The sequence below is a fragment of the Leucopleurus acutus genome (assembly GCF_964270905.1).
Source record: "Leucopleurus acutus genome assembly, chromosome: 1".
Taxonomy (NCBI): domain Eukaryota; kingdom Metazoa; phylum Chordata; class Mammalia; order Artiodactyla; family Delphinidae; genus Leucopleurus; species Leucopleurus acutus.
This window is the reverse complement of record NC_139142.1, coordinates 153,423,940-153,451,447: the sequence shown is the minus strand read 5'-3', so window position 1 is coordinate 153,451,447 and position 27,508 is coordinate 153,423,940. Positions and strand designations below refer to the sequence as shown.

At 36.5% G+C, this 27,508-nt stretch overlaps 1 protein-coding gene across 2 annotated transcripts in view; it reads left to right on the top strand.

Annotated features, from left to right (window-relative positions):
* LRRC28 (leucine rich repeat containing 28) overlaps nucleotides 1-27,508 on the top strand; it is a 185,868-nt gene that overhangs the window by 140,278 nt on the left and 18,082 nt on the right. For both annotated transcript variants that reach the window (XM_082837704.1, XM_082837705.1), the window contains exons 8-9: nucleotides 12,095-12,270; nucleotides 14,016-14,175. In XM_082837704.1, coding sequence (XP_082693830.1) covers nucleotides 12,095-12,270; nucleotides 14,016-14,175 — 336 coding nt within the window. The remainder of the gene's footprint in view (nucleotides 1-12,094; nucleotides 12,271-14,015; nucleotides 14,176-27,508) is intronic.

Below are 27,508 nucleotides of genomic sequence, written 5' to 3'. Positions count from 1 at the left end.
AAGTAGAGTGGTGAAAATTTAGAGCAGGGGACTGCCTCTTTATGTCCTAGCTTTGAAGTCACACACTGCCATTTCTATTATATCCTGTTGATTACACAGGTTAACCCTATTCATTGTGAGAGGGAACTTCCAGGAGGGGAGCAGCATGGGAGCCATCCTGGAGGATGGCTGTCACAGATTCTTTGCATTCATTCTCTTTGCTAGCCTCTTGGAAAAGTATAATTTTTATTTTGTCTGGATTTTTCTTATTGTTACCACAGAAACAAATGTCTTCCATTCTTCTATATTTTACCTTGAAAGAGAAGTCCTTCCCATGTTAGAACTTTAAAAAGTGGTAATTGGCACATTTGCTTACTCAGGAGAACTTAATGGTAAAAGTGGCCCAATACCAGAGTTATTTTCTCAGTTGTCTGATTATGAGAAAAAGAAACCAAGACACTGCTTTGCTTTTTCTTATATAAATAAGCAATTATAGCTGGATTTGGGTACAAATTGGATAAATGATTTGGTTAAATGGTTTGTTAATATAACCACTCAAGGTAACAGAGTTGTCTTTATGAGAAATGCATTCAGAGTTCTGAGTTAAATCAGCATACTAGAAAATATCCTTTGGATCACAGTCCATTTTTGTGTGGGGGCTGCCTACACACAAAAAACAAACTGTACTAGATACTTGAACCACACCTCCATGTGGCAGGCACAAAGCAGCCTAGCTACATATTAAAAAAAAACTGAGGTATGATTTGAGCTGTCACTCAAGTGACAGAGTTTGTTGTTTGATTCCAATGTAGTAATTAATTGCTTATTAAAACAAAAATAGTGACACTCCTTTTAAGTTTTAGAGGAATATAACAGAATCCAGAGTATCCACAATATAACTTTCAAAATGTCCAGGGTACAATCCAAAATTAAATAACATTTGAAGAATAAAGAAAATATGACCTAGTGTCACGGAAAGTAAAAACTTTACTTGATGAGCTTGACACAGAATGGTATAAGAGAGGAAAAGTCAGTGAACTTGGAGGTAGATCAATAGAAATGATTCAGTCTGAAGAACACACACAAACACACACACACACACACACACACACACACAAAGACTGAAAGCAAGAATGAACATCAGCATCATCAGGGACCTACCAAACAGTACAAAAAAACCTGATATTTGTCATCCCAGAAGGAGAATAGAGAGAAAATGGGGTGGTAACAACAAAATTGTTTGAAGAAATATTGTCCAAAAATTTGCCAAATATGATGAAAGACATAAATTTACATTTTCAAGAAACTCAGTGAACTTAAGTAATATAGATTACAAAGAAAACTGTACCCAGTCAAAGCTGCTGAAAACCAAAGATAAAAAGAAAATCTTGAAAGCAGCCAGAGAAAAATGACAAACTACATACAAAGAAATAATTCAAAAGACCATTGCCTTCTCATCAGAAATTTTGAAGGACAGAAAACAGTGGAATGATATTTTTAAAGTGCCAAAGAAAAACACCAGTCAACCTAGCAACCAGCAAAAAATACCTTTCAAGAAGTAAAATAAATGCATTCTCAGATGGAACAAAACTAAGCCTTAAAGAGGCTCTGCCAAGAGGACAGACGTTTTATCCAAACCAAGGCTTATTCTATCAGGGTGACATAATTTCTTTCCTTCTCCATATCTACTTTTTCCCTTTACTTTTCCTCTTATTTTAAGCTGAAAAAAAAAAACTTTTTTGCTAAAAAGGGTTAATCTGGTAGCAGTTCCCCCAATAATGAGCATGTGGATGACAGTGTATTTTCTGAAGTATAAAAGACAGTTACTTGCGTTCTTTTGGTAAGGGAATTGAAACTAATTCTTTACTCTTAACACTTTGGTTGGTGGCATGGTAAGTTTGAAAATGCATATGGATTAATTTGCTACATCACATACATGTTTTGGAGCATAATCTCCGTGGCAAAATGATGTTACCATTCATTTAGCTTGTTTAGGTTTAAATGCTGAATGGCAGCTCTGAAAACATTGAGTTGAAAGGGAATTGTGATAATTGTTATAAATTATTTATGTAACTAAGCCAAGGGTCCTGACATTTATAACAGACTTCAACTCATTTTAATAACTCACTTAAGGGTTCAGGTGTACAGTCTTTTTTGTAACCACCTCAGCATTTATTCTAAAGTAATAAAAACTATCGAGTTAGAAATCAAAGATGCCAAGGCTTAACAATTGCCAGCTACTAGTTGTTTCATTTTATTGTGAACTGAGCATATCATGGAGCTTCCATCCCTCTTTACTGACAGTTCATTTCATGATTACTTCTTATTGAGATGAGCGACACTAGCTTTCAAGACAGGTACCTTTCCAGCCTTCTCTCCCATTTGCTGTTCTCTTCCATGGACCTGAGAGTCTGGCCACTAGAACTGTTGTGTAACCCCATCTGCCCTGTGCATTCACAGAGCTGAATCCCTGTTCCCTTTCTCTGGAATATCATCATGTTAATCTTAGTTTTCAACAGTAGATAGCTTCAGAGCAACATCTAGACTAGTGTTTGACCAAATATCTGGGTGCCGTGGCCTAGCCAAGTTAATACAAAAATTTAACCATCACACCATGTATATTATCCCCCAAAATCATTTATTATAATAATAAAGAGAAAGCACAGCTATAAACGTTGCTTAAACTTTACTGTGTACCAGGCAGTTTACTCATTGATTTATCTGCGTATTGCACATTATCCTCCCAGCAACCCTTGTGATAATCGTCCTTATCTTAGAAATGAAGAAACCAGAGCTCAGAAAGATTGTCTCAGGTCACAAAGCTAGATGGCAGTAGAGTTATTATCTGCTTCATTGTCCACACTCTTAACCACTGCACTACATATACTGTCTCCCTCTTCTCCTTGGTCTAGAATCACCTCTATATGTTTGAGCCCCTCTACTAGCTTCTTGAGAACAGGGATGAAAAATACCTTTCTTGTTCCTGCATCATTCCATGTAGTGGGGTGGATATTTGGTATCTGATGAGGTCAAGGGAGGTTGACTATGGCCAACAGAAAGATTACTAACTCATGTGAATTCCTGCCTTGTAGCCTGCATTCTACATAGCTGCAACTCTTCTCCAGTGTTAACTAGAGAAGGCATTTAATAGAAGTATTGTAAAATGAATTTAATTAGCTGTTTACAGCCAGTGGTGAAGAGTAGGAACTTTTGCTGAAAGAATTGTCAAAGGGAAATTAGACCTTATATAAAATGAGGATCCACATACTTGTTAATGTGAGTCTTTTCAGCAGTTTGTCAGAAACCTAATCTTTCTAATTATTGGAGACAGAGGAAGCATTAGGAAAAGTCTGGCTTTCAGTTTTCTAAACCTTTATTTGTTATTGTTAAATTCTTTGGACAGTGTTCCTTACAGAGTTCATCAACACTTGTAAGGTTAAGAAGCAGCAGCTGTTAAGGCAATAGCAGTATGAAGTAATTATTCATGAATCGCTTGCTTGCTTTTTACCCTATATTTTTATTGTTCTATGATTTTGCCCAGGATTCTCATAACTAAAATATGGCTATAAAGTTTGGAAACAAATAATATGCTTTACCATGAGTATTAGGCTTCTCCATAGCAACAGAACCAGTAGAGAGAGAGAGGGGTGTGTGTGTGTGTGTGTGTGTGTGTGTGTGTGTGTGTGTGTGTGTGTGTGTGTGTGTGTGTGTGTGTGTGTTGTGTAGCTGGGGGGGCTTGCACTGAGAGGAAGAGGGAGATTGATTTATTTTAAGGAATTGGCTCACATGATTGTGGGCACTGGCAAGTCTGAAATTCGCAGAGCAGGCTAGAGACCGAGGGAAGAGCTGATGTGGTAGCTTGAGTCTAAAGACAGTCTGGAGGCAGAATTTTTCCTTGGGGGACCTCAGTCTTTTCCTCTTAAAGGCCTTCAACTGATTAGACAAGGCCCACTCAACATTATAGAGGGTAATCATCTTTATTCAAAGTCTACTGTTTTAAATGTTAATCTCATCTTAAAAATACCTTTACAGAAATATCTGGACTGGTGTTTGACCAAATATCTGGGTGCCCTGGCCTAGCCAAGTTGATACAAAAATTTAATCATCACACTATGTATTACTGTATATCATCAAAAGAGTCACTAATTATGTGCTTGCCTGTGTTTCCAGACTTAGTGGCCATACTGCATAATAGCATATTGGATATGATCCTCTCATCTTAATTTTCTCCATATTGAGAAACAAATAGTAATTATACAGTAAAATTTAAATTTATTTCCTCATCTTCACAAAATGCTTCATAAGGGTAATACCTTTCTAACCCACAGAAATACTCATGCAAAGTCACAATTGTGCTGCTACAGACTCTTCATGTTTATGTGATCACATAGGGTCAACTGAGGTTTTGAAAGTAAGAGGGGTAAAGGCAAAGTAGCAAATCAAAGAAAAATATCATAGAAATTTTGACACCAGTTGGCAGGCCACTGTGCAGCTGCTTTGCACTAGTGTATCCATACTAGCTGTTAAATTATTGACAGTATTGAAGTATTTCTACACAAGTTAATGAATAGCTATTGAACTAAAAGCCCCTGAGGTCCCCCACTGCTGTGTCTGCCTTTCCCCTAAGATCGCCCCATAATCCAGCAACTAAAAGGCTAATGACCAGCAGAACAGAGGGCTCTAGAACTGTGCTTTAGCACAGTTTGGTTTTTGCTTGTTTTATTAAACTATAATTTACATACAGAAAAGTTCACCCTTTTTAGTGTATAGTACTGTGAATTTTGACAGATGCATACAGTTGTATAGCCACCACTATGATCAAGGTTTAGAACAGTTCATTCACCCCCAAAATGTCCCCCATGTCCCTTTAAAATGAACCTTTTTCTTCGGGAGACACCTCAGCCTCTGGAAACGGTTATGTTTTGTGTCCCTATGTTTTACCTTTTCCAGAATGTCATATAAATGAAATGACACAGGCTACTGCAAACATTCATGTCTGGGGCTTTGTGTGAACATAATTTCATTCCACTTGGGTAATATCTAAGAATGCATTTGCTGGGCTATGTAGTAAGGATACATTTAACTTTATTAAAAACTGCCAAAATGTTTTCCAACATGGCTGTGCTGTTTTGTATTTCATGAGAGTTCTTGTCAGTTTTTTCTTCTTTCAGACATTCTAATAAGTGGGTACTATCTCATGGTTTTAATTTGCATTTCTCTAATGACTGTTGTTGAACACGTTTTCATATGCGTATTTGCCCTCCATGTACAGTTGACCCTTGAACAATGCGCGGGTTGGGGCGGACTCTCGGCACAGTCCAAAAACCACATATAGCTTATAGTCAGTCCTCTATATCCGGGGTTCCTCTGCATCTGCAATTCCACATTTGTGGATTCCACCAACCCTGGATCGTGTAGTATTGTAGTACTTATGATTGAAAAAAATCCATGTTTAAGTGGAACCACGCAGTTCAAACCCATGTTGTTCAAGGGTCAGCTGTATCTTGGGTGAAGTGTATTACAGTCTTTTGCCCTTTTTTAAAAAACTGGATTGTTTGGGCTTTTTCTTACTGAGTTTTGAGAGTTCTTTATATATTCTGAATACATGTTTCTCATCAAATATGTGATTTGCAAATATTTTCTTCCAGTCTGTGGCTTGTCTGTCATTCTCTTAACAGATTTAACTAGCCTATATTGTGGTTCTTCATAGTTCACCACTGATAAACACACAACTCAAGATATATTTAATTTAATCCATAAATGAGACATTTTCCATTTGACAGATTACTATATTTTCCTAAATAACCATTTCCTTAAATGTTGCCATCATGGTGGGTAACCAAATACAGATAATGTGATGCTCATATCTTTTTGGCACATCTGCTCCTGAGACAGACTGGACCCCCACGAACTACCCCAAAATTATTTCCTTTTTGGCACCATGTGGATGACTCAGTATTCTTTTCACCATTTCCTTTTTATCTTTTCTCTTTCAAATTTCTTTCCCTGTGTGTGAAGACTCAAAACAACCAATCTGTATTTGGAACTGCTTAGGCACCAATATAGAACTGCTAGATAGAAGAGAAAACTGATCACATTCAATGAGTTAACAACAGAACTTCCATAATACAGTTAGATAATGTGTGATTTAGAAACATCAAACGTTGTGACATATCATTGGTAAAAGATGATGTCAGGAGAGACTTTATAAAGGAATTAGATTTGGGGAGGAGTAAAATTTGTATCTGGAATGACAGGATATAGAAAATTCCAGGCCCAATTTGGCCTGTAGGCAAGAATAGCCATGGCTCATTGAATACAGTGTTGCTTGTGTTAAGGGGTATGATTCAGAATCCACAAGGAAATGGTAAGGCTACCAGCATCCATGGGATACCTTTCTGCTTAAGTTCTCTCCCTTTTGCATCAACTAAGGTAAGAGGGTCATTTCTTAAAATTTGACTAGAAAGCTTCCGTATTTTGACCCTGCACATCAGTGTAAATATCATTAACTTACAAAATTAACATTACTAACAATTTTGAAGCCCCTGTATGGTTCTCTCCCATGTATGCTCCTCCTTCTTCTCCAAGGTTAGCCATTACTCTGAATTTTGTATTTATCATTCATTTTCACTGAGTTATGATTTTAATATATGTAAATACATCCCCATATAGTGTATTGTCAAGTTTTATATCTTTTCTTTAACTTCGTGTACATTGAATGATGCTGTATGTATTCCTCTATGGTGTACTTCTTTCACATAACCTTTTGTTTTTATTCTCCAACTTCTCCACTATTTTTCTGCTTCCCTTTAGAGAAAAACTCTTTGAAAGAGTTGTCTATACTCACTTTCTCCACTTTCTATTCTCTCACACCAGTTAGGCTTTTATCCCCATTGCACATATATAAAGTATATATATAATTTGAAAAGTTTTGATGTATATATGTATACACACACACACATACGTACCTCTGAAACCATCACTGCAATTAAGATAATAAACATATCCACCACCACCCAAAGTTTCCTCGTGCCCCTTGGTAATCCTTCCTTCCTTGTCTTCATCCTATCTCCAGGCAACCCTGATCTGTGTTCTGTTAACTGTCAATAAATTTGTATGTTCTTGAGTTTTATATGAATAGAATCAAACAGTATATACTCTCTTTTTCTCTGTCTTCTTTCACTCAGCATAGGGATTTGGAGATTTATACATGATATAGTGTGGATCAACAGTTCTTTTTTTTATTGCTATGTAGAGTTCCATTGTATGGATATATCGCAGGTTGTTTCCATTCACTTGTTCATGGACATTTGTGTTGTTTCTAGTTTTTGGCTTTATTACAGATAAAACTGATGTGAACAAATGTAGACTGTCTTTTAAAGGTCCTAGACTTAAATTTCCTTGGATAAATACCTAGGAGTGGAGTGTCTGGATCATACAGTACATGTATATTAAATTTTTGGAAGAACTTCCAGACTTTACAAAAATAACTGTAACATTCTACATTCCCACCTGTAATATAAGAGATTATCAGTTCTTACATATTTTAAATTTTATTCTAGGTGTGTAGTGATTTTTCCATTACGTTGTTAAATTTCATTTCCCTAGTAAATAAGGGTGTGCATCTTTTTATGTTTTATTTGCCATCCATATATCTGCTTTGATATCGTGTCTAAGTCTCCCATTTTTTCCTTGGGTCTTTGTGTTCTTATTATTGAGTTCTGAAAATTCTCTATAGATTCTGGATAAAAGTCTTTTATCATATATATGCTTTGGAAGTATCTCCTCCCAGTCCATGGCTTACCTTTTCATTTTTTCACAGGGCCTTTTGGAAAGCAGACATTTTTTATTTTGATAAAGTCCAATTTATCAATTTGTTCCTTTATCGATCTTGCTTTTAGTGTAACCCAAGTCACAAAGATTTTCTCCTATGCTGTCTTCTAGAATTTTTTTTTTTTTTTTTTTTTTTTGCGGTACGCAGGCCTTTCACTGTTGTGGCCTCTCCCGTTGCAGAACACAGGCTTCGGACGCGCAGGCTCAGCAGCCATGGCTCACGGGCCCAGCTGCTCCGCGGCATGTGGGATCTTCCCAGACCGGGGCACGAACCCGTGTCCCCTGCATCGGCAGGCAGACTCTCAACCACTGCGCCACCTGGGAAGCCCTGTCTTCCAGAATTTTTAAGGAATTAAGTTTACATTTAGGTCTATGATTCATTTTGAGTTAATTTTTGTGTATGGTATGAGGTATGGTTGAAGTTCCTTTTTTTACATATGGATATACCAGTTGTTCAAGCACCATTTGTTTAAAATACTATCCTTTCTCTACTGTATTTCCTTTGTATGTTAGTTGAAAATTAGTTGTCCATATATGTGTGGGTCTATTTCTAGATACTCTGTCTGCTCCATTTATTTGTCTGTTTTGACACAAATACAGCACTGTCTTGATTACCATAGTTTTACAGTAAGTCTTAAAATTAAAAAAAAAATTTTTTACTATTCTAGCTGCTTTGCATTTCTATATAAATTTTAGAATCAAAATTTCAATTTATATATATTTTTAGAAGCCTGTGATTTTAATTGCATTGAGTCTTTAGATCAATTGGAGGAGAATTAACATCTTAACAATATTAAGTCTCCCAGCCCATGATCATAATAAATGTCTAATTCCTTGTCTTAGACATCTTTTGTCTGATTTATCTCTAAGTATTTCATATTTTTCATAGTATCGTATATGGTATTTAAAGTTTTTTAAATTTCCAATTGATTGTTGCAACCATATAGAAATACAAATGATTTTGTATAACTGATCCTGTATCTTCCAAACTTGCCAAGCTCACTTACTAGTTCCAGTAGGGTTTTTTTTAGATTATCATGGACTTTCTACATACACTCATGTCTTCTGGGAAGGAAGTCAGTTTTACTTCTTCCTTTCAAATATGGTCATGTTTTATTTCTTTTTCTTTCATGACTGTACTGGTTAGAAGCTCCAGTACAATGTTAAATAGTAGAAGCAGTGAGAGCAGACATGTTTGTCTTGCTGAACTTATGGGGAAAACAGTCTTTCAACATTAAGTATATATTGACTGTTGTTTTTTCATACATATGCTTTATCAGATTAGTAAATTCCCTTCTATTCCTAGTTTGCTGAGAGTTTTTTAAATTACGGATGGGTGTCAAATTTTGTTAGACCCTTTTTCCACATCTATTGAAATGATTATATGGTTTTTCTTTTTTAGGTTTTAACATAGTGAATTACATTGATTTTTTTAAGGTTAATATAATCTTGATTAATAAGATAAACTTCATTTGGTCATATGACTTTATACATTGTTAAATTCAATTTGCTAAAATTTTGTTTAGACTTTTTCCACCTATGTTCATGAATGATACTGGTTGTTTCTCTTTTCTTGTGTGTTCATCTGGTTTTGGTATCAGGACAATGCTGGCTTCATAGAATGAGTTGGGAAGTATTCCAACCTTTTAACTACAAATTCAACTTCATTAATAAATGTTGGGTTGTTCAACTTCTCTGTATCTTGAGTGAGCTTTGCTAATTTTTGTCCTTCAAGGACTTTTTATTAGCATAAAGTTGCTTCTTATATTTTATTATAAATCGGACAACACCTCCTTTCTCATTTCTGATATTGGTAATTTGTGTCTTCTCTCTGATTAGACTAGTTAGAGGTTTATCGTTTTTATTGATCTTCTCAAAGTTCCAGCTTTTGTTTTCACTGATTTCTCTCTATTCCTTTCTTCTATGTCATTGATTTTCTTTATGCTCTTTATTATTTCTTTTATTTACTTAGGGCTTAATTTGCTCTCTTATTTCTGGTTTCTTTAGGTGAGAGCTATGTATGCAACATGTCCTTCTATGCAGTAATTATAATTATTGTTATAATGACCTTTTCTGCCAGTTTTAACATCTGTCTTGGTTGTTTTCAGTTGCATTTTTTTTTCCTCATCATAGGTCATATATTGAAAAGCCTGGTAATTTTTGGTTGGATGCCAGACAGTGTGAATTTTATGATGCTGAGTGCTGGATATTTTTGTATTCATGTAACTATTCTTGATATATGTTCTGGGATACATTTAACTGGAAACAGTTTAATCTTTTCAGATATGGCTCTTAAGGATTTGTTAGGTGGGAATGGAATGGTGTTCAGTCTAGCACTAACTATTCACCACTACTGAGATAAGACCTTTTTGTGTACTCTACACAATGCCCCTTGAATTATGACGTTCAAGTCTGACTGATAAGAGCAGACACTATTTCCAACCCTCTGTGACTGCTGGGCACTGTTACCTTTAATCTTTTCAGCTCGTCCTTTTTCCAGTCTCAGGTAGTTTCCTCATATGTGCTGATCAGTACTCATCTGAATACTCAAGCGGAACCTTTGCAAATCTCCAGAGTTCTCTCTCTGTACATCTCTCTCCCCTAAGGTTCTCTGTCCTGTGAACTCTTGCTGCTTTGGACCCCTGAACTCTTAGTTCCTTGTCCTCAGTTTAAGGTACCTACCGGGCTGTGACTGAGTTCCCCTTCCCTGAGTTAACTCTTCTCTTCAATCAAGTCTCTGCTGAAATGTCACCTCCTCAGAAAGACTTTCTTTGATTATATTATCTAAAGTAGTACAGCTCTCACTCCCCTCTTCACTCTATTTTAGCATGTGTTTATCTTTTAATTGTCCATCTCTCCTCACTATAATAAGCTTCATTCTGATCTTAAGTATGTCCCTAACAGAATTTTATGCTCATATATATTAAATAATATATACAACAAAGTTCATAATAGCCCCAAACTGGAAACAGCCCATATGTTTACCAGTACTACACAACAATGAAAATGAATAAGCTATAGTACGTACTGTAGGGTGGATGCATCCCAGAAAGAATATGTTGACAAAAGGAGCCAGATACGGGATTCTTCATGCTATTGAAGAAGGCAAAACCCAACTATAATGTTAGAATTTGGAAAAATGGTTCCTTTTGGGATAGAGGTTTTGCTTAGTAGAAGGGCCAGCGTGGCCTTCTGAGGTTCTTTTTTCTTGAGCTGAGTGGAGAAATTGAGTAAAATTAATTGAGTTCTAGGTCAGATACTGTCTTCTCTGTAGACCCTTCCCTATTTCCTTAGAAAAAGTCAGTTCCTCCACCTTCTCTGACCCAATATTAGAATAATTATATTGTAATTATTACATTTTTCAAGGGAAGGGGGGTCATCTTTTGTTTTTTTAAGTATTTTGACTGGCGTATAGTAGGTGCTCTGGAAACATTTTCTGATGAAAGGAATGAGCAAATGCAGGAACTTGTAATGAACAAATAAGCTGAGGGCTTCTGCCTTCCAGTCCTGTGCCTCCTTCATTGCCTGTTTCTAGTTGAGGGTAGGGAGATTATCTCACGTTGTATCTGGAGAGCCAAGGCTTGTTGGCATCTGTTTGTCGTTAGAGAAGAAAAGTGTTGAGACTTTTAGGTAAGCTGGTGGTCTCAGACAGGAGGTAGAATGAGATTGGACTCCTGAGTTTTGGTAACCCTGTAACTAAAGGAACAAGGATGCCTCTGCCTTCTGGTTATGAGTGGCTGTAGGGAATAGGATGTGACTTGGCTTATTCAATAGGCTTTGCCAAGAATATTTTCTTCACAGGTTTATGGAAGGACCCAATAAAGTTATCTGCTATCATTACAGATCTGTTTGCTTTGTAGGGTTTTGTTCCCCCAACACAAAAATTTTGTTAAACCATGGTACTGTAACTAAACAGAGTACTCTTTGTTCCTTTTAATTTTGAAAATTTCAATAAACTTGGAAAGGGTAAGAAAATGAGGATGAATAGAGCTTACAAAGCAAATTGTATAGATCCTATGAAGGAAATTTCTTCTAAGTTTGTCCTTACTGGAAGTGCCTGGACCTCAGTGAAGATTTAGCTGAGTTCCAAATGATGCATCTAAATTTCTATGCCAGGTTTTATTAAGGAACCCAGAATAGCATCTGTTCACTTTGAAAAGAATTCTGCTAATTCATCAGTGTCTTAAAATTTTAAATGTATAGTTTGATTAACATATTTTTATTGGCACATATAGTCATTTCCTTTTGGCTAATACTACTGTGAATGTGTGTCTTTCTGTAGCTGTGGTGCTCCCATTCAAGTTTCCGAGGTGAAGCTGCTTTCCTTTTCATCAGGGCAACTAACAGTTTTCCTCCCTGCTGAGGTGAAGGCCATAGGGACAGAGAAGGATCACGTCCTGCCGCTGCAAGAGCTGGCCATGAGGAGTCTGCATCACACCTACCACAGTTTTCTAAAAGGTACCCGGGACTTTTTTCTTTTCTTTTCTTTCCTTTCCTTTTCTTTCCTTTTCTTTTCTTTTCCTTTCCTTTCCTCTTTTCTTCTCTTTCTTTTCTTTTCTTTTTTCTTTTCTTTTCCTGCCTCTTATTCAGTGAGCTTAGGAATTGTGTTTTATGTTGTTTTAGTGTTCATTTTTCAAAATTGTGGTAAAATGTACATAACATAAAATTTACCATTTTAACCATCTCTAAGTGTTCAGTTCAGTGGCATTAAGTACATTTGCGTAGTTGTGTAATGGAACACTTTTTATAAGAGAAAAGTTTTAATATTTTATTTTAATATTAACATTTTATATTTTAATATTAAAATATTTTATCAACACTGAGCCCTTCAGCACCCCCTATAGACACAGAGAAGCATTCACTAAATATGGTCTTCAGTCACAAAGAACAGAGGTTAAAAGTTAAACTATGCAGTTTAAATGAGAGAAATTGGTGTTTGGGAGCACATATTTGGTGGAAGTGAGAAGGCTGGCAGAGGTACTTTCTTCCGTATCGAAAAATGTGCAAAGATCTTATCCTTAAAGCAAAGTTGGGTACTTCTTCCAACAGAGCAAGTTTTTGCCTTGTAACCTCCTTACACCTGAGAAATATATATACCTAAAGGGAAATTAATTTCAGGAGCCTTTGGCAGTGTTACCACAGGATTTGGCGGTGTGTAGATGTCATAGGTGACATGGAGTGGACCTGTGATGCTTTAAGAAAGCACTAGGCAACATTAATAAGAAAATAATTTCAAGTGCTTTTAAAACTACTAAATGTTTTGTCTTTGCTTTAAAAAAAAAAAAAAAGATGCATACAGAAACCTCTAACATTAAACATCCAGAAATGTCTAATACAAATTAAGTTGCTTTTAAAAACTAAACAGAAAACTGAAATTATTCACCTATGAGCAAATTACATTTTTCAAAATGGTTATTGATAAGTCTGGACAGATATAAAAGATGATAAGATAATTTGTATTTCCTTCCTCAAGATGATTCAGTGATTTTTAGGTGTCACCTCATCATGACCGTTTCTCTCTCTAGATGTTTTACTCTCAATAGCAACCCAGTGTACATTTGTGCTCAGGATTGCCTGGGCCATTGGGATGTTTTGCTTTAAACGTTTCTTTTGTGTAGCTCAGACTAAACTGAGGAGGAAACACCCTATTTTTATTAGTGACAGCTCATGGGAGTGAGACAAGGAAAAGCTTGGTTTCATTATTTTTCATTTTCTTTGATTTCTTTGTTTCCCCTTTTCATTCTTTTCAGTAAATATAATTTAGCTTGAAAGATTCTAAATGCCCAATAGATTTAGGAAGAATTTAATGAAAGTCTGTTTTAGTCTTCAGTCCCAGTCTTTTTTTTATTCTCTGTCTCTTATAGAAGTTTACAGACCCTCCCTCGGTAAACGTAATGCCTTTTCAGTCTTTGTTCTTAAAGAATATTTGGTCTTATTCTTTCCTGGCCTCTATCTCAGCACAGCTCAGGTTGCTCTTAAAAGAGTAGATTAAGGTTTTCTCTTAGTATCAAAAATGTAAAAAAGCATCTTTCATTTCCAAATAATGTTACATTTTTATTCAATGCCTGTCGGATAACAGAATTTTCAACATGCAGTACTTTTCACTAACTGAACTTATTTGCTAACAATAAGAAATATTTTAAGAAGCCAAGTTTAAGGAAATCTCATTTTTTATTTGTGCATGATTTTCTCTTGTGTTCCAGATCTGGACTTTCTGTCTCCAGTCTCGTTACCCAGAAGTCTTCTGGAGCTGCTGCACTGCCCCTTGGGGCACTGTCACCGGTGTAGTGAGCCCATGTTTACGATTGTTTACCCCAAGCTATTTCCCTTGAGAGAGACGCCAATGGCAGGACTGCACCAGGGGTAATCATTCCTAAGTGGACACCAGGGCTTACACCTGGGGGAGGGGTGGGAACGTGGGGAAGGGTGGGGGACACACATAAAAGTGTTGGTAAGTCAGCAGCTTTAAAGGGGCATAGAATGCTTCCTGCCATACAGCTAAATGAAACAAATGCACATTTTCAGTATCACAAGAAAACTGGATTTCTCTTTATTACATTTTTGGTCTTATACAGAACAGTTTTATTGTATATGTTATTTAGAGTAGCTCATTCTTTGTAGGAGTGTTTTCCTGCTGTTTCCCTATTCACAATAGTCTTTAGGCAATAAGGAATGTAAGAACAAAATATTTGTTATATAATGGGTCCAGCTCAGCTCTTCTGTTCAATTTGCATTGCTAACTGAAAGTATGTGGCTGAGCATTGTGTGTGTATGTATTTCTGTTTTGAATTTCTAACCCTTCCAAATAGCATTCTCTTACCACTGTCTGTTTCTTGGCACAGTGCCTTGAATTTGCTAAGAATGTTAACTAAGTAAAACCCCCCATTCTGGTAGTTTATTAAAAGAATATCAGACAATTAAAAATAGGACATGAAATGAAAAAATCCCCCATTAGCACAGTCTCAGCTTATAGATTTTCTAAATTTAGGATCTTCTAAGTTCACATTTTTCAAAGATGAAAAAAAATACTATAATACCTCACTTATCCATCAAATGTGGTATTTTGGGTTAGTACATTTTTCAGGATAACTGGTTACCCCTATTCAGTCCTAGAAGCGTTTCCTTTATAATCATTTTTGTAGAATGAGAGCAAGCGTGGGCAGGGTGCTGAACCTCTCAGAGCCTCAAAATGGGGAAAGAACAGCCTGCTGGGCAGGGCCATCTAAGGATTAGCAGATGATGAAGGCAAACACTTGGCATATAATGGGTGCTCGGCAAATGGTAGTTACCTTTTCCATCTCTCTACCCACTCCTTCCCAAAACTGCATTTGTCTTTTTCTTACCCTGAATAATCCTATTTTGCTATACTTTCAGTTCCTGTTTCAACTTTCTGTATTTTTAATGTTTCCTGCTTTACTGTGCCTGCCTACAGAAGCCCTCCTCCAAACCTTGCTAATCTGCTACTTCTGATCAGAGGTGATCAGATCACCAAATTTAGTAAAATTCCATTTTAAATTAGAGTTGAAAGGACTGAGTCAGGATTTGAGTATGTTACTACATGAATAAAAACTAATAAAATAGGCACATCTATGAGGAGCAGTAGGGAATATCGGTCAAGTGCACAGGCCCTGATTCTGACTTTCCCCTGGGAGACCTTGGGCAAATTACTTAACATCTCTGAGCTTCATCTTTTCATCAATAAAATGAGCATAGTAATAATATCTATTTAATAAGGTCATTGTGAGGATTAAATGAGATCATTTATGTAAAGAGCCCAGGATGGTGTCTGGTATGTAATAAATATTAAGTGACTTAACTATGATCTCTTTTTGTAGCTCAAAGACTTTTAAAAATTTATTTTATATATGTGTCTTTAGCAAATCATCTTCATATTAGTAAGATATCATCATAGGAAAATCTTCCATTAAACTACAGTAAAATCCTCCTGCATTGTTGTTGCACAATTTCCTATAGAAGATATTTTCTTACTAAAAATATGAAAATGAAAACAATTCAGTATGGTAAGGATGCTCTGTTAGTAGCTGATAAAATTCTAAATAACTGTTTGAAAAGATAAACTTTCTTTCTATCATGGTAATTAATTTGTGCAAATAAAGTAGATCCCTTAAATGAAGTTATTTTTGTGTTATCTTTATATGAAATTTGGGAAACTTGTTCAATAAGTATTTGCATATTTACTGCTACTTATTTCTCTGCTTGAACCTAGAAATTCAGTGTGAATATCTTATATTGCTTTAGAACATAAAATATAATAGTGTTAGTTTAATAAAATGAGTGTATCAAATACATAGGACTTAGGCAATGCCCTTTTGTTAAGAAAAGCCAGAAGTGCCCACGTTAATAGCAAAAAATGAAATACCAAGATACAAACATGGCTTTCTGTGGCGAGTTAATGCTAAGATCTGAAACTCAGAATTTGTGTCTTTCATTTGGTCCACCAGACTTTGCTCCTTCCCACGTTGCTATGGAGATTGTGTTAAAAACTTTGACTTCAGTTTCTACCATAGTTTTTAAAGTACTTTCTTTTGTAATTGAAAACCAAATACTTGAATCTCAATAGCTTATTGCTAAAAATAAAATCAATATTTTTAGTATCATAAACTCTAAAAGGTCTTGATAATATTATTTTTAAGTTTTCTAATATATTCTGTTCAGTGTTCATTGCTTCTTATAAAATAATACATTGTATCAGCCAATATCTAAATTAATGTGGACATCTGTCATTATTTTAAAAGAACATACTGAATATTCTTCTAAAATACCAAGTCCCATACGAGTGTTAGTTCCAACTTAAATTTAATACAGTCAGTTAAAAAGAAATTACAGTATTTTGCATAAATAGTAAATACCCAAATCTTCAAATATTTATAGAAGAGAATAATGGCTAGTATGTTCATAACTTTTGATCATGACAGGCATAGCAAATTTTCATTCCCCCAGATTACTGTTCATTTTTTAAAATGGAGAATGTCAACTCATAGGATTATTTATTAGTATAACGTGTGTCTGACTTTTCCCACACATGTATGCATCTCATAAGTTTTGTATTTCCCAAGGTTTTTCAAGGGTATTTTATGAGTTTCCTAGGGATACCTCAACAAAATACCACAAAACTGGGTGACTTACAGAGCTTCTATAGATATTGTCTCAGAGCTCTGAAGGCTAGAAGTCTGAAATCAAGATGTGGCAGGATTGGTCCCTTCTGAGGGCTGTGATGGAAGGATCTAATCCTTGCAGATGGCCATCGTCTCCCTTCTTCTCTTCACATCATCTTACCTCTATGTGTGTCTATCTCAGTGTCCAAATTTCCCTTGTTTATAAGAGCACCAGTGACACTTCAATAGGGCCCTCCCTAATGACCTCATCTAACTAATTACACTGGCAATGACCCTGTTTCCAAATAAGGTTACTGTATTACTCTGCTAGGGCCACCATAACAAAATACCATAGGCTGGGTGACTTAAACAACAGAAATTTAATTTCTCACAGTTCTGGAAGCTGGAAGTCTGAAATCAGGGTGCATGTGGTTAGGTTGTGCTGAGGGCTGTCTTCCTGATTTGAAGATAGCTGCTTTCTTGCTGCCTCGAGTGGCAGAGAACACGAGCACACATGTTCACAAGCTCTCCAGTGTCTCTTCTTATAAGGGCACTAATCCTATCATGAGGGCCCCACCCACATGAACTCATCTAAACCTAATATCTCCAAAAGGCCCCATTTCCAAATACCATCACATTGGAGATTAGGACTTAAAATATGAATTGGTGGCAGGATGGGGGGACACAATTCAGTCCATAGCAGTCACATTCTGGGGTTCTGGGGATTATGACTATAACATGAATTTGGGGGAGATACAGTTCAACCCATAACAGTCTGTCCTCCAAAAATCCATGTCCTTCTCAGGTGCAAAATAAATTCACTCCATCCTAACACCCCCCAAATCCTAACCCATTCCAGCATCAACTCTTAAGTTCAGAATCTCATCTTAAGTATCTAAATCAGGTGTGGATAAAACTCAGGTATAACTCGCCTTGGGACAAAACTCCTCTCCATCTGTAAACCTGTAAAAACAAACTGGTTATCTGCTTTCACTATATATTGGTGGGACAGGCATAAGATAGACATTCCCTTTACAGAAAGGAGAACAAGAGGTTCCAAAACTTAAAAGGGCAAATTCCATTAGATTTTAATGCTTGAGAATAATCCTCTGGCTAGATGCTCTGTCCTTTAGGCCCACTGGGGTGGTGGCCCCACCTCCTCAGCCCTAAGTGGGGCCCTGCTGTCTAAAACCAAGGAAGTTGCCCCATCCTCTGGAATTGAGGAGGTGGCCCCATCCCCAGGGTTATTCTTCCCTTTACTTGATAGCTTGTTTCCTGCCTGTAGAATCCCAGAAGGCTGACAGCATGTCTTCACCCTGTCCCATCTCTGTCCTCTTTGATCCAAGCTGTCAGCCTTTCTACTGAAATGGTTGACTGGATCCACAAGTCACATGCCTAATCTCTTTAGAAAAGGTTGTCCAGCCACATCCTTGGTGTTCTCTCCAGAACGTGCTTTCTCATTTTATACAATGTAGATAGCCTGAGAATTTTCCATATCCTCAAGTTCTGGTTCCTTTTTGCTGAACAATTCCCTCAATTTATCTTCCTCCTCTCACATTTTACTGTAAGCAGCAAAGAGAAACCAGGCCATGCCTTCAATGCTTTGCTTAGAAACATCCTCAGCTAAATATAGGCATACCCATCTTTTTGTGCTTCATTTTATTTCACTTCACAGATATTGCACTTTTTACAAATTGAAGGTTTGTGGTAACCCTGTGTCAAGAAAATCTATTGGTACCATTTCTCCAACAGCATTTGCTCACTTCCTGTCTCTGTGTCACCTTTTGGTAATTCTCACAATACTTCAAACTTTTCATTATTATTATGCTTGTTATGGGGATCTGTGATCAGTAATCTTTGATGTTACTACTACAGTTCACTGAAGGCTCAGATGATGGTTAGCATGTTTAGCAATAAATTATTTTTAAATTAAGGTATATACATTTTTTTAGATATAATGCTATTGCATACTTAATAGACTGCAATATAGTGTAAGTATACTTTTATATGTACTGGGAAACCAAAAAATTTGGGTGACTTGCTTTATTGCTGTATTTGCTTTATTGCGGCAGTTTGGAATTGAGCCTGCAATATCTCTGAGGTCTGCCTGTAACCAAGTTCATCACCTAGCAGTTCTATTTTCCATCCAACAGAACACAATTCAGTCAAGTCCTCTGTACTTTATAACAAAGATCATCTTTCTCTCATTTTCCAATAACACATTACTCATTTTTGTCTGAGACCTCACCAGAAACACCTTTAACACTTGTATTTCCAGCAACATTCTGTTCATGACAATATGTGTATTCTCTAAGACAATAGAAGCTTTTTCTATAGCTTTCCTCTTTCCTTTGTAAGCCCTTACCAGCTCTCCTTTAACATCTATATTTCTACCAATAGTCTCAAGGCAGAACTCTTCTAGCCTCTGCTACTTAATTTCAAAGCCACATCTAGATTTTTAAATATTTGTTACAGCAGCATCTCTTACCAGTAGCTGAACTTGTATTAGTTAGCAGTCTGCAGAGAAACAAAACATATATCTATATCTGTATTTGTAAATAATAAATATAGACAGAGATTGATTTTAAGGAATTGGCTCACATGACTGGGGAGCTAGCAAGTCCAAAACCACAGGGCAGGCTGACAGGCTGGAAATTTAGAAAAGAGTTGATATTGCAGTCTTAAGTCTGAATTTCTCAGGGCAACAGGCTAGAAACTCAGGGTTTTTAAGTTGCTGTCTTAAGGAAAAGTCCTTTTACTTCTTTGCTCTAAAGGCCTCCAACTGACTGAGTGAGGCCCACCTTATGGAACGTAATCTGCTTTACTCAAAGTCTACTGATTTAAATGTCAGTCACATCTAAAAAATACCTTCACAGCAAAATCTAGACTGATATTTGACCAACCAACTGGGTACCATGGTCTAGCCAAGTTGACTCGTAAAATTAACCATCACAGACATTCAAAAGGCTCACTTAAATCACCAGGATGTTTTGAAACAGAAATTGCCAATGGCCCAGAATCCCAGTGTTCCTTCCCATATCGCTTGGGTTAAGTTTGGGCCATAGCAGATATTAACAGTGTACACTCAGGTGTTGGTGTGGTGACATCTCTGCTTTTGTACAGTGAGGCCCTGGGCTGGAATGAAAGAACTTACAGGCCTTAGGGGTCAGGAGACCCAGCTGGAAGTTGAGCTGTGTTACTTAGTACTGTAAGATAGGTACCATTATTAGATTGAACTGTGTGAATCATATGCCTTCCATGTGGTTCAACCTAATATAACCCCCATGTTACAGGAGTAGGAGGGTGTGGAACTGAGGGACAGGAAGATCAGAAACTGGGCCAAGCCCTCATAGCAGAGCTGGGATTTGATCCATAGCAAGTCTGGCTCCAAATCCATGTTTTAGACACTATGCTGTAATTAGCTACTGAGTGAATCACTACATATGAAGAAATTTTGAAATGGTACTATAAATATAAAATGAAAATAAGCTCTAATCTGAACAAGATACTTTTGAAATATGTATGTGTGTACACATAGACATATATGTGTGTGTGCTCTAAAGAAATCCAGCAGGATGTAGATCTAACTCTAAACTGTGGTTACCTTGGAAGGGAGGAATGTAGGCTTGTGGAGTAGTCAGGTGGGGACTTTAATTTTCAATTCTATATAATACAGAATCATTTGAATATTTTCAATAAGGATGTATTTTTATAAATACACAAAATAACAATTAAAAAATAGTATGTATCTAAAGGAACTTTAAAAAATCCTTTGCTTAAAGCTTTATATAGGTTAAAAAAGACAAGGAAGGGTTCTTGGAGCAATTTTTTTTTAAGTTTAGGTAAAAATGTTTTTAAACTGGTTACACAATGATATCCAATTTTTGTCAGCTATGGGTATGTGTATATATATATATATATATATATATACACATACATATATAGTCTTTTACATATATATGTGTATATATATATATGTATATATATAGTGTTGGCCAACAAAGTTCGTTTGGGTTTTTCCGTAACATCTTACAGAAAAAACCTGAGCAAACTTTTTGGCCAACCCAAAAGTTTAAATTGTTAAATATGTAGAAAACGTCTTGAAGGCTCACTGAAGGAACAGTGGTTTTCGTTGAGTAGTGTTGAATTTTTACAACAAACTGGTGTCACTTTAAAAATTAAAAATAATGTTTAATTATTAAAACATTAGTAGACCAGTGATTTCTTTTCTACTTATTTATTTGGGGGGAGACAAAATAAATCTGTTCAAGTCATATGTTATCATCAAAGCAAAATTAGGAAATAGAATTCTGCAAAAGGAAATTGTATCAAATGGAAGTACTGCCACTGGAAATGACAATGGTTAATATTTTAGCTTAAAGTAGAATATCTCTTAGTTGACTTCCTAACTGAGGATCCAGATTCTTCATGCTTCCTATTCCTTTTTTTTTTTTAATTGGGGTAAGAACATTTAACTTGAGATCTACCTTCTTAACAAATTTTTAAGTGCACAGTATAGTATTAACTGTAGGCACTATATTGTACAGCAGCTCTCTAGAACTTATTCATTTTGCATAACTGAAACTATACCCATTGAACACAACTCCCATTTCTCCCTCCCTGCAGTCCCTGGTAACTCACCATTCTACTCTCTGCTTCTGAGTTTGACTATTTTAGATATCTCATGTAAGTGTAATCATGTAGTATTTGTCCTGTGACTGTCTTATTTCCCCTACCATAATGTCTTCCAGGTTCATCCCGTTTTTGTTTTGTTTTGTTTTGTTTTGTTTTTTGTGGTACGCAGGCCTCTCACTGTTGTGGCCTCTCCCGTTGCAGAGCACAGGCTCCGGACGCACAGGCTCAGCGGCCATGGCTCACGGGCCTAGCCGCTCTGCGGCATGTGGGATCTTCCCAGACGGGCACGAACCCGTGTCCCCTGCATCGGCAGGCGGACTCTTAACCACTGCACCACCACGGAAGCCCCCATCCCATTTTTAAGGCTGAATAATATTCCATTGTATGTGCATACCACATTTTTTTAATCTATTCATCAGTCAATAAACATTTAGCTTGTTGCCATATTTTGGATATTGTGAATAATGGTGCAGTGAACATGGGAGTGCAGATATTTCTTTGGGACCCTGATTTCAATTCTTTTGGATATATACTCAGAACTGGGATTGCTGGATATGATCATTCTAGTTTTAATTTTTTGAGGAATTATTTTGCATAGTGGCTGCACCATTTTACATTCCCACCAACATATGTAAGGATTCCAATTTCTCTACAGCCTTGCCAACACTTATTTTTTTGTTTGTCTGTTTTTTTAGAGCAGCCATCCTAATAGGTGTGAGGTGATATCTCATTGTGGTTTTGATTTGCATTTCCCTGATGATTAGTGATGTTGAGAACCTTTTCATATACCTGTTGGCCATCTGTATGTCTTCTTTGGAGAAATGTCTACTTAAATCCTTTACCCAGTTTTAAATCAGATTGTTTTTTTTTTTTTTTTTTGCTACTGAATGATAGGAGTTTCTTATATATTTTAGATATTAACCCATGATCAAATACAGGGTTTGCAAATATCGTCTTCCATTCTGTTAGTTATGTTTTGCTTTTGTTGATGGTTTACTTTGCTGCTTAGAAGCTTAGTTTGATGTAGTCCCACATGCCTATTTTTGTTTTGTGGCTTGTGGTTTTGGTGCCATAGCCAAGAAATCATTGCCAAGACTAATGTCAAGTAGCTTGTGCACTATGTTTTCTTCTAGGGGTTTTAAAGTTTCATGTCTTCTGTTTACGTTTTTAATTCATTTAGAGTTGATTTTTTTGTGTATGGTGTAGGATAAGGGTCCACTTTCATTCTTTTGCATATGGATATCCAGTTTTCCCACACTATTTGTTGAAGAGATTATCCTTTTCCCATTGTATATGCTTGGCTTCCTTGTGGAAGATCAGTTAGCTGCATATGTGTGGGTTTATTTCTAGCCTGTCTATTCTGTTCCAGTGGTCTATGTATCTGTCTTTATGCCAGTACCATACTGTTTTGATTATTGTAGGTTTGTGGTATATTTTGAAATCAGGAAACATGATGCCTTCAGCTTTGTTCTTTTTTCTCAAGATTTGTTGGACTATTCAGGATCTTTTGTGGGACCATATGAATTTTAGGATTTTTTTTTCTATTTCCATTTTTAAAAAGCCATTGGAGTTATTTCCAAATAGCTCAGAATAATGCATCCACTCATTTACTGATTTATCCACTCAGTTAGCAGACATGCATTGAGCATCTACTGTGAGCAGGGCACTGTGGTAGTGATGACAGCATGGCTTCAGTCGGCTGCTTTGAAGCTCAGATTTACAGAGCTTGGTTCTTTCAGGAATTCTCCATGGTCTTTTAAGCCAGAGTAATTACATGAGAGGACCAGATGTCTGGGTAACTGTTGTGCCTTGCAATAGAGACCCATTTGTTACAGGGCGTGCAGAACTGTCTCTGTCTTATTACTTCCCTTTGTCTGTTACAACAGCTTAATATTCCTTCCTCCCACTCACTAGTAGTTTATTTTAAAATAATATCTTCTATCTAATACTTATATGGTTAAATCACTTATCACATATGAAATGTTTCACATTTCCTTACCCTTGCTTTTTGTGGGTATTACTTTCATTTACTTTTTTTTTAACATCTTTATTGGAGTATAATTGCTTTACAGTGTTGTGTTAGTTTCTGCTGTATAACAAAGTGAATCATCTATATGCATACTTATATCCCCATATCTCCTCCCTCTTGTGTCTCCCTCCCACCCTCCTTTTCCCACCCCACTAGGTGGTCGCAAAGCACTGAGCTGATCTTCTTGTGCATGCAGCTGCTTCCCACTAGCTGTTTTACATTTGGTAGTGTATATATGTCAGTGCAACTCTCTTACTTCCTCCCAGCTTACCCTTCCCCCTCCCTGTGTCCTCAAGTCCATTCTTTTTTTTTTTTTTTTTTGGTACGCGGGCCTCTCACTGTTGTGGCCTCTCCCATTGCGGAGCACAGGCTCCGGACGCGCAGGCTCAGCGGCCATGGCTCACGGGCCCAGCCGCTCCGCGGCATGTGGGATCCTCCCGGACCAGGGCACGAACCCGTGTCCCCTGCATCAGCAGGTGGACTCTCAACCACTGCGCCACCAGGGAAGCCCAAGTCCATTCTTTATGTCTGTGTCTTTATTCCTGTCTTGCCCCTAGGTTCATTAGAACCATTCGGGTTTTTTTTTAGATTCCATATATATGTGTTAGCATACGGTATTTGTTTTTCTCTTTCTGACTTACTTCACTATGTATGACAGTCTCTAGGTCCATCCACCTCACTACAAATAACTCAGTTTCGTTTCTTTTTATGGCTGAGTAATATTCCATTGTATATATGTGCCACATCTTCTTTATCCATTCATCTGTCGATAGACACTTAGATTGCTTCCATGTCCTGGCTATTGTAAATAGTGGTGCAGTGAATATTGTGGTACATGACTCTTTTTGAATTATGGTTTTCTCAGGGTATATGCCCAGTAGTGGGATTGCTGGGTCATATGGTAGTTCTATTTTTAGTTCTTTAAGGAAACTCCATACTGTTCTCCATAGTGGCTGTACCAATTTACAATCCCACCAACAGTGCAAGAGGGTTCCCTTTTCTCCACACCCTCTCCAGCTTTTATTGTTTGTAAATTTTTTGATGATGGCCATTCTGACCGGTATGAGGTGATACCTCATTGTAGTTTTGATTTGCATTTCTCTCATAATTAGTGATGTTGAGCATCTTTTCATGTGTTTGTTAGCAGTCTGTATATCTTCTTTGGAGAAATGTCTACTTAGGTCTTCTGCCCATTTTTGGATTAGGTTGTTTGTTTTCTTGATATTGAGCTACATGAGCTACTTGTATATTTTGGAGATTAATCCTTTGTCAGTTGATTCATTTGCAAATATTTTCTCGCATTCTGAGGGTTGTCTTTTCATCTTGTTTATGGTTTCCTTTGCTGTGAAAAAGCTTTTAAGTTTCATTAGGTCCTATTTGTTTATTTTTTCTTAATTCCATTTCTCTAGGAGGTGGGTCAAAAAGGATCTTGCGGTGATTTATGTCATAGAGTGTTCTGCCTATGTTTTCCTCTAAGAGTTTTATACTGTTTGGTCTTAATTTAGGTCTTCAATCCATTTTGAGTTTGTTTCTGTGTATGGTGTTAGGAAGTGTTCTAATTTCATTCTTTTACATGTAGCTGTCCAGTTTTCCCAGCACCACTTATTGAAGAGACTGTCTTTTCTCCATTGTACACTCTTGCCTCCTTTATCAAAGATAAGGTGACCATATGTGCGTGGGTTTACCTCTGGGCTTTCTATCCTGTTCCATTGATCTATATTTCCGTTTTAGTGCCAGTACCATACTGTCTTGATTACTGTAGCTTTGTAGTATAGTCTGAAGTCAGGGAACCTGATTCCTCCAGCTCCGTTTTTCTTTCTCAAGATTGTTTTGCCTATTTGGGGTCCTTTGTTGTTTCCATACAAATTGTGAAATTTTTTGTTCTAGTTCTGTGAAAAATACCATTGGTAGTTTGACAGGGATTGCATTGAATCTGTAGATTGCTTTGGGTAGTATAGTCATTTTCACAATGTTGATTCTTCCAATCCAAGAACATAGTATATCTCTCCATCTGTTTGTATCATCTTTAATTTCTTTCATCAGTGTCTTATAGTTTTCTGCATACAGTTTTTTGGCTCCTTAGGTAGGTTTATTCCTAGGTATTTTATTCTTTTTGTTGCAATGGTAAATGGGAGTGTTTCCTTAATGTCTCTTTCAGATTTTTCATCATTAGTGTATAGGAATGCAATAGATTTCTGTGCATTAATTTTGTATCCTGCTACTCTACCAAATTCACCGATTAGCTCTAGTAGTTTTCTGGTAGCATCTTTAGGATTCTCTATGTATAGTATCATGTCATCTGCAAACTGACAGTTTTATTTCTTCTTTTCCGACTTGGATTCCTTTTATTTCTTTTTCTTCTTTGATTGCTGTGGCTGAAACTTCCAAAACTTGGAAGTGGGCAACCTTCTCTTGTTCCTGATCTTAGTGGAAATGCTTTCAGTTTTTCACCATTGAGAACGATGTTGGCTGTGGATTTGTCGTATATGGCCTTTCTTATGTTGAGGTAGGTTCCCTCTATGCCTACTTTCTGGAGAGTTTTTATCATAAATGGGTGTTGAATTTTGTCAAAAGCTTTTTCTGCATCTATTGAGATTATCATATGGTTTTTATCCTTCAATTTGTTGATATGGTGTATCACATTTACTGATTTGCATATATTGAAGAACCCTTGCATTCCTGGTATAAACCCCATTTGATCATGGTGTATAATCCTTTTAATGTGCTGTTGGATTCTGTTTGCTAGTATTTTCTTGAGGATTTTTGCATCTATGTTTATCAGAGATATTGGCCTGTAGTTTTCTTTGTTTGTGACATCTTTGTCTGGTTTTGGGATCAGGGTGATTGTGGCCTCGTAGAATGAGTTTGGGTGTGTTCCTCCCTCTGCTATATTTTGGAAGAGTTTGAGAAGGATAGGTGTTAGCTCTTCTCTAAATGTTTGATAGAATTCACCTGTGAAGCCATCTGGTCCTGGGCTTTTGTTTGTTGGAAGATTTTTAATCACAGTTTCAATTTCAATGCTTGGATTGGTCTGTTTATATTTCCTATTTCCTCCCTGGTCAGTCTCGGAAGATTGTGCTTTTCTAAGAATTTGTACATTTCTTCCAGGTTGTTCATTTTATTGGCATAGTTGCCTGTAGTAATCTCTCATGATCCTTTGTATTTCTGCAGTGTCACTTCTCCTTTGTCATTTTTAATTCTATTGATTTGAGTCTTCTCCCTTTTTTTCTTGATGAGTCTGGCTAATGGTTTATCAGTTTTATTTATCTACTCAAAGAACCAGCTTTTAGTTTTATTGATCTTTGCTATTGTTTCTTTCATTATTTTTCAGTTATTTCTCATCTGATCTTTATGATTTTTTTTCTTCTGCTAGCTTTCCGTTTTTTTTGTTCTTCTTTCACTGACTGTAAGATTAGGTTATTTGAGATTTTTCTTGTTTCTTGAGGTAGGATTGCATTGCTATAAACTTCCCTCTTGGAACTGCTTTTGCTGCATCCCATAGGTTTTCGGTCATCGTGGTTTCATTGTCATTTGTTTCTAGGTATTTTTTGATTTTCTCTTTGATTTCTTCAGTGATCTCTTGGTTATTTAGTAGTGTATTGTTTAACCTTCACATGTTTGTATTTTTTAGTTTTTCTTTTCCTGTACTTGATATCTAGTCTCATAGCATTGTGGTCAAAAAGATAGTTGATATGATTTCAATATTCTTAAATTTACCAAGGCTTGATTTGTGATTCAATATATGGTCTATCCTGGAGAATGTTCCATGAGCACTTGTGAAAAAAGTGTATTCTTTTGGTTTTGGATGGAATGCCTTATAATTATCAATTCAGTCCATCTTGTTTAATGTGTCATTTAAAGCTGTGTTTCCTTATTTATTTTCATTTTGGATGATCTGTCCATTGGTGAAAGTGGA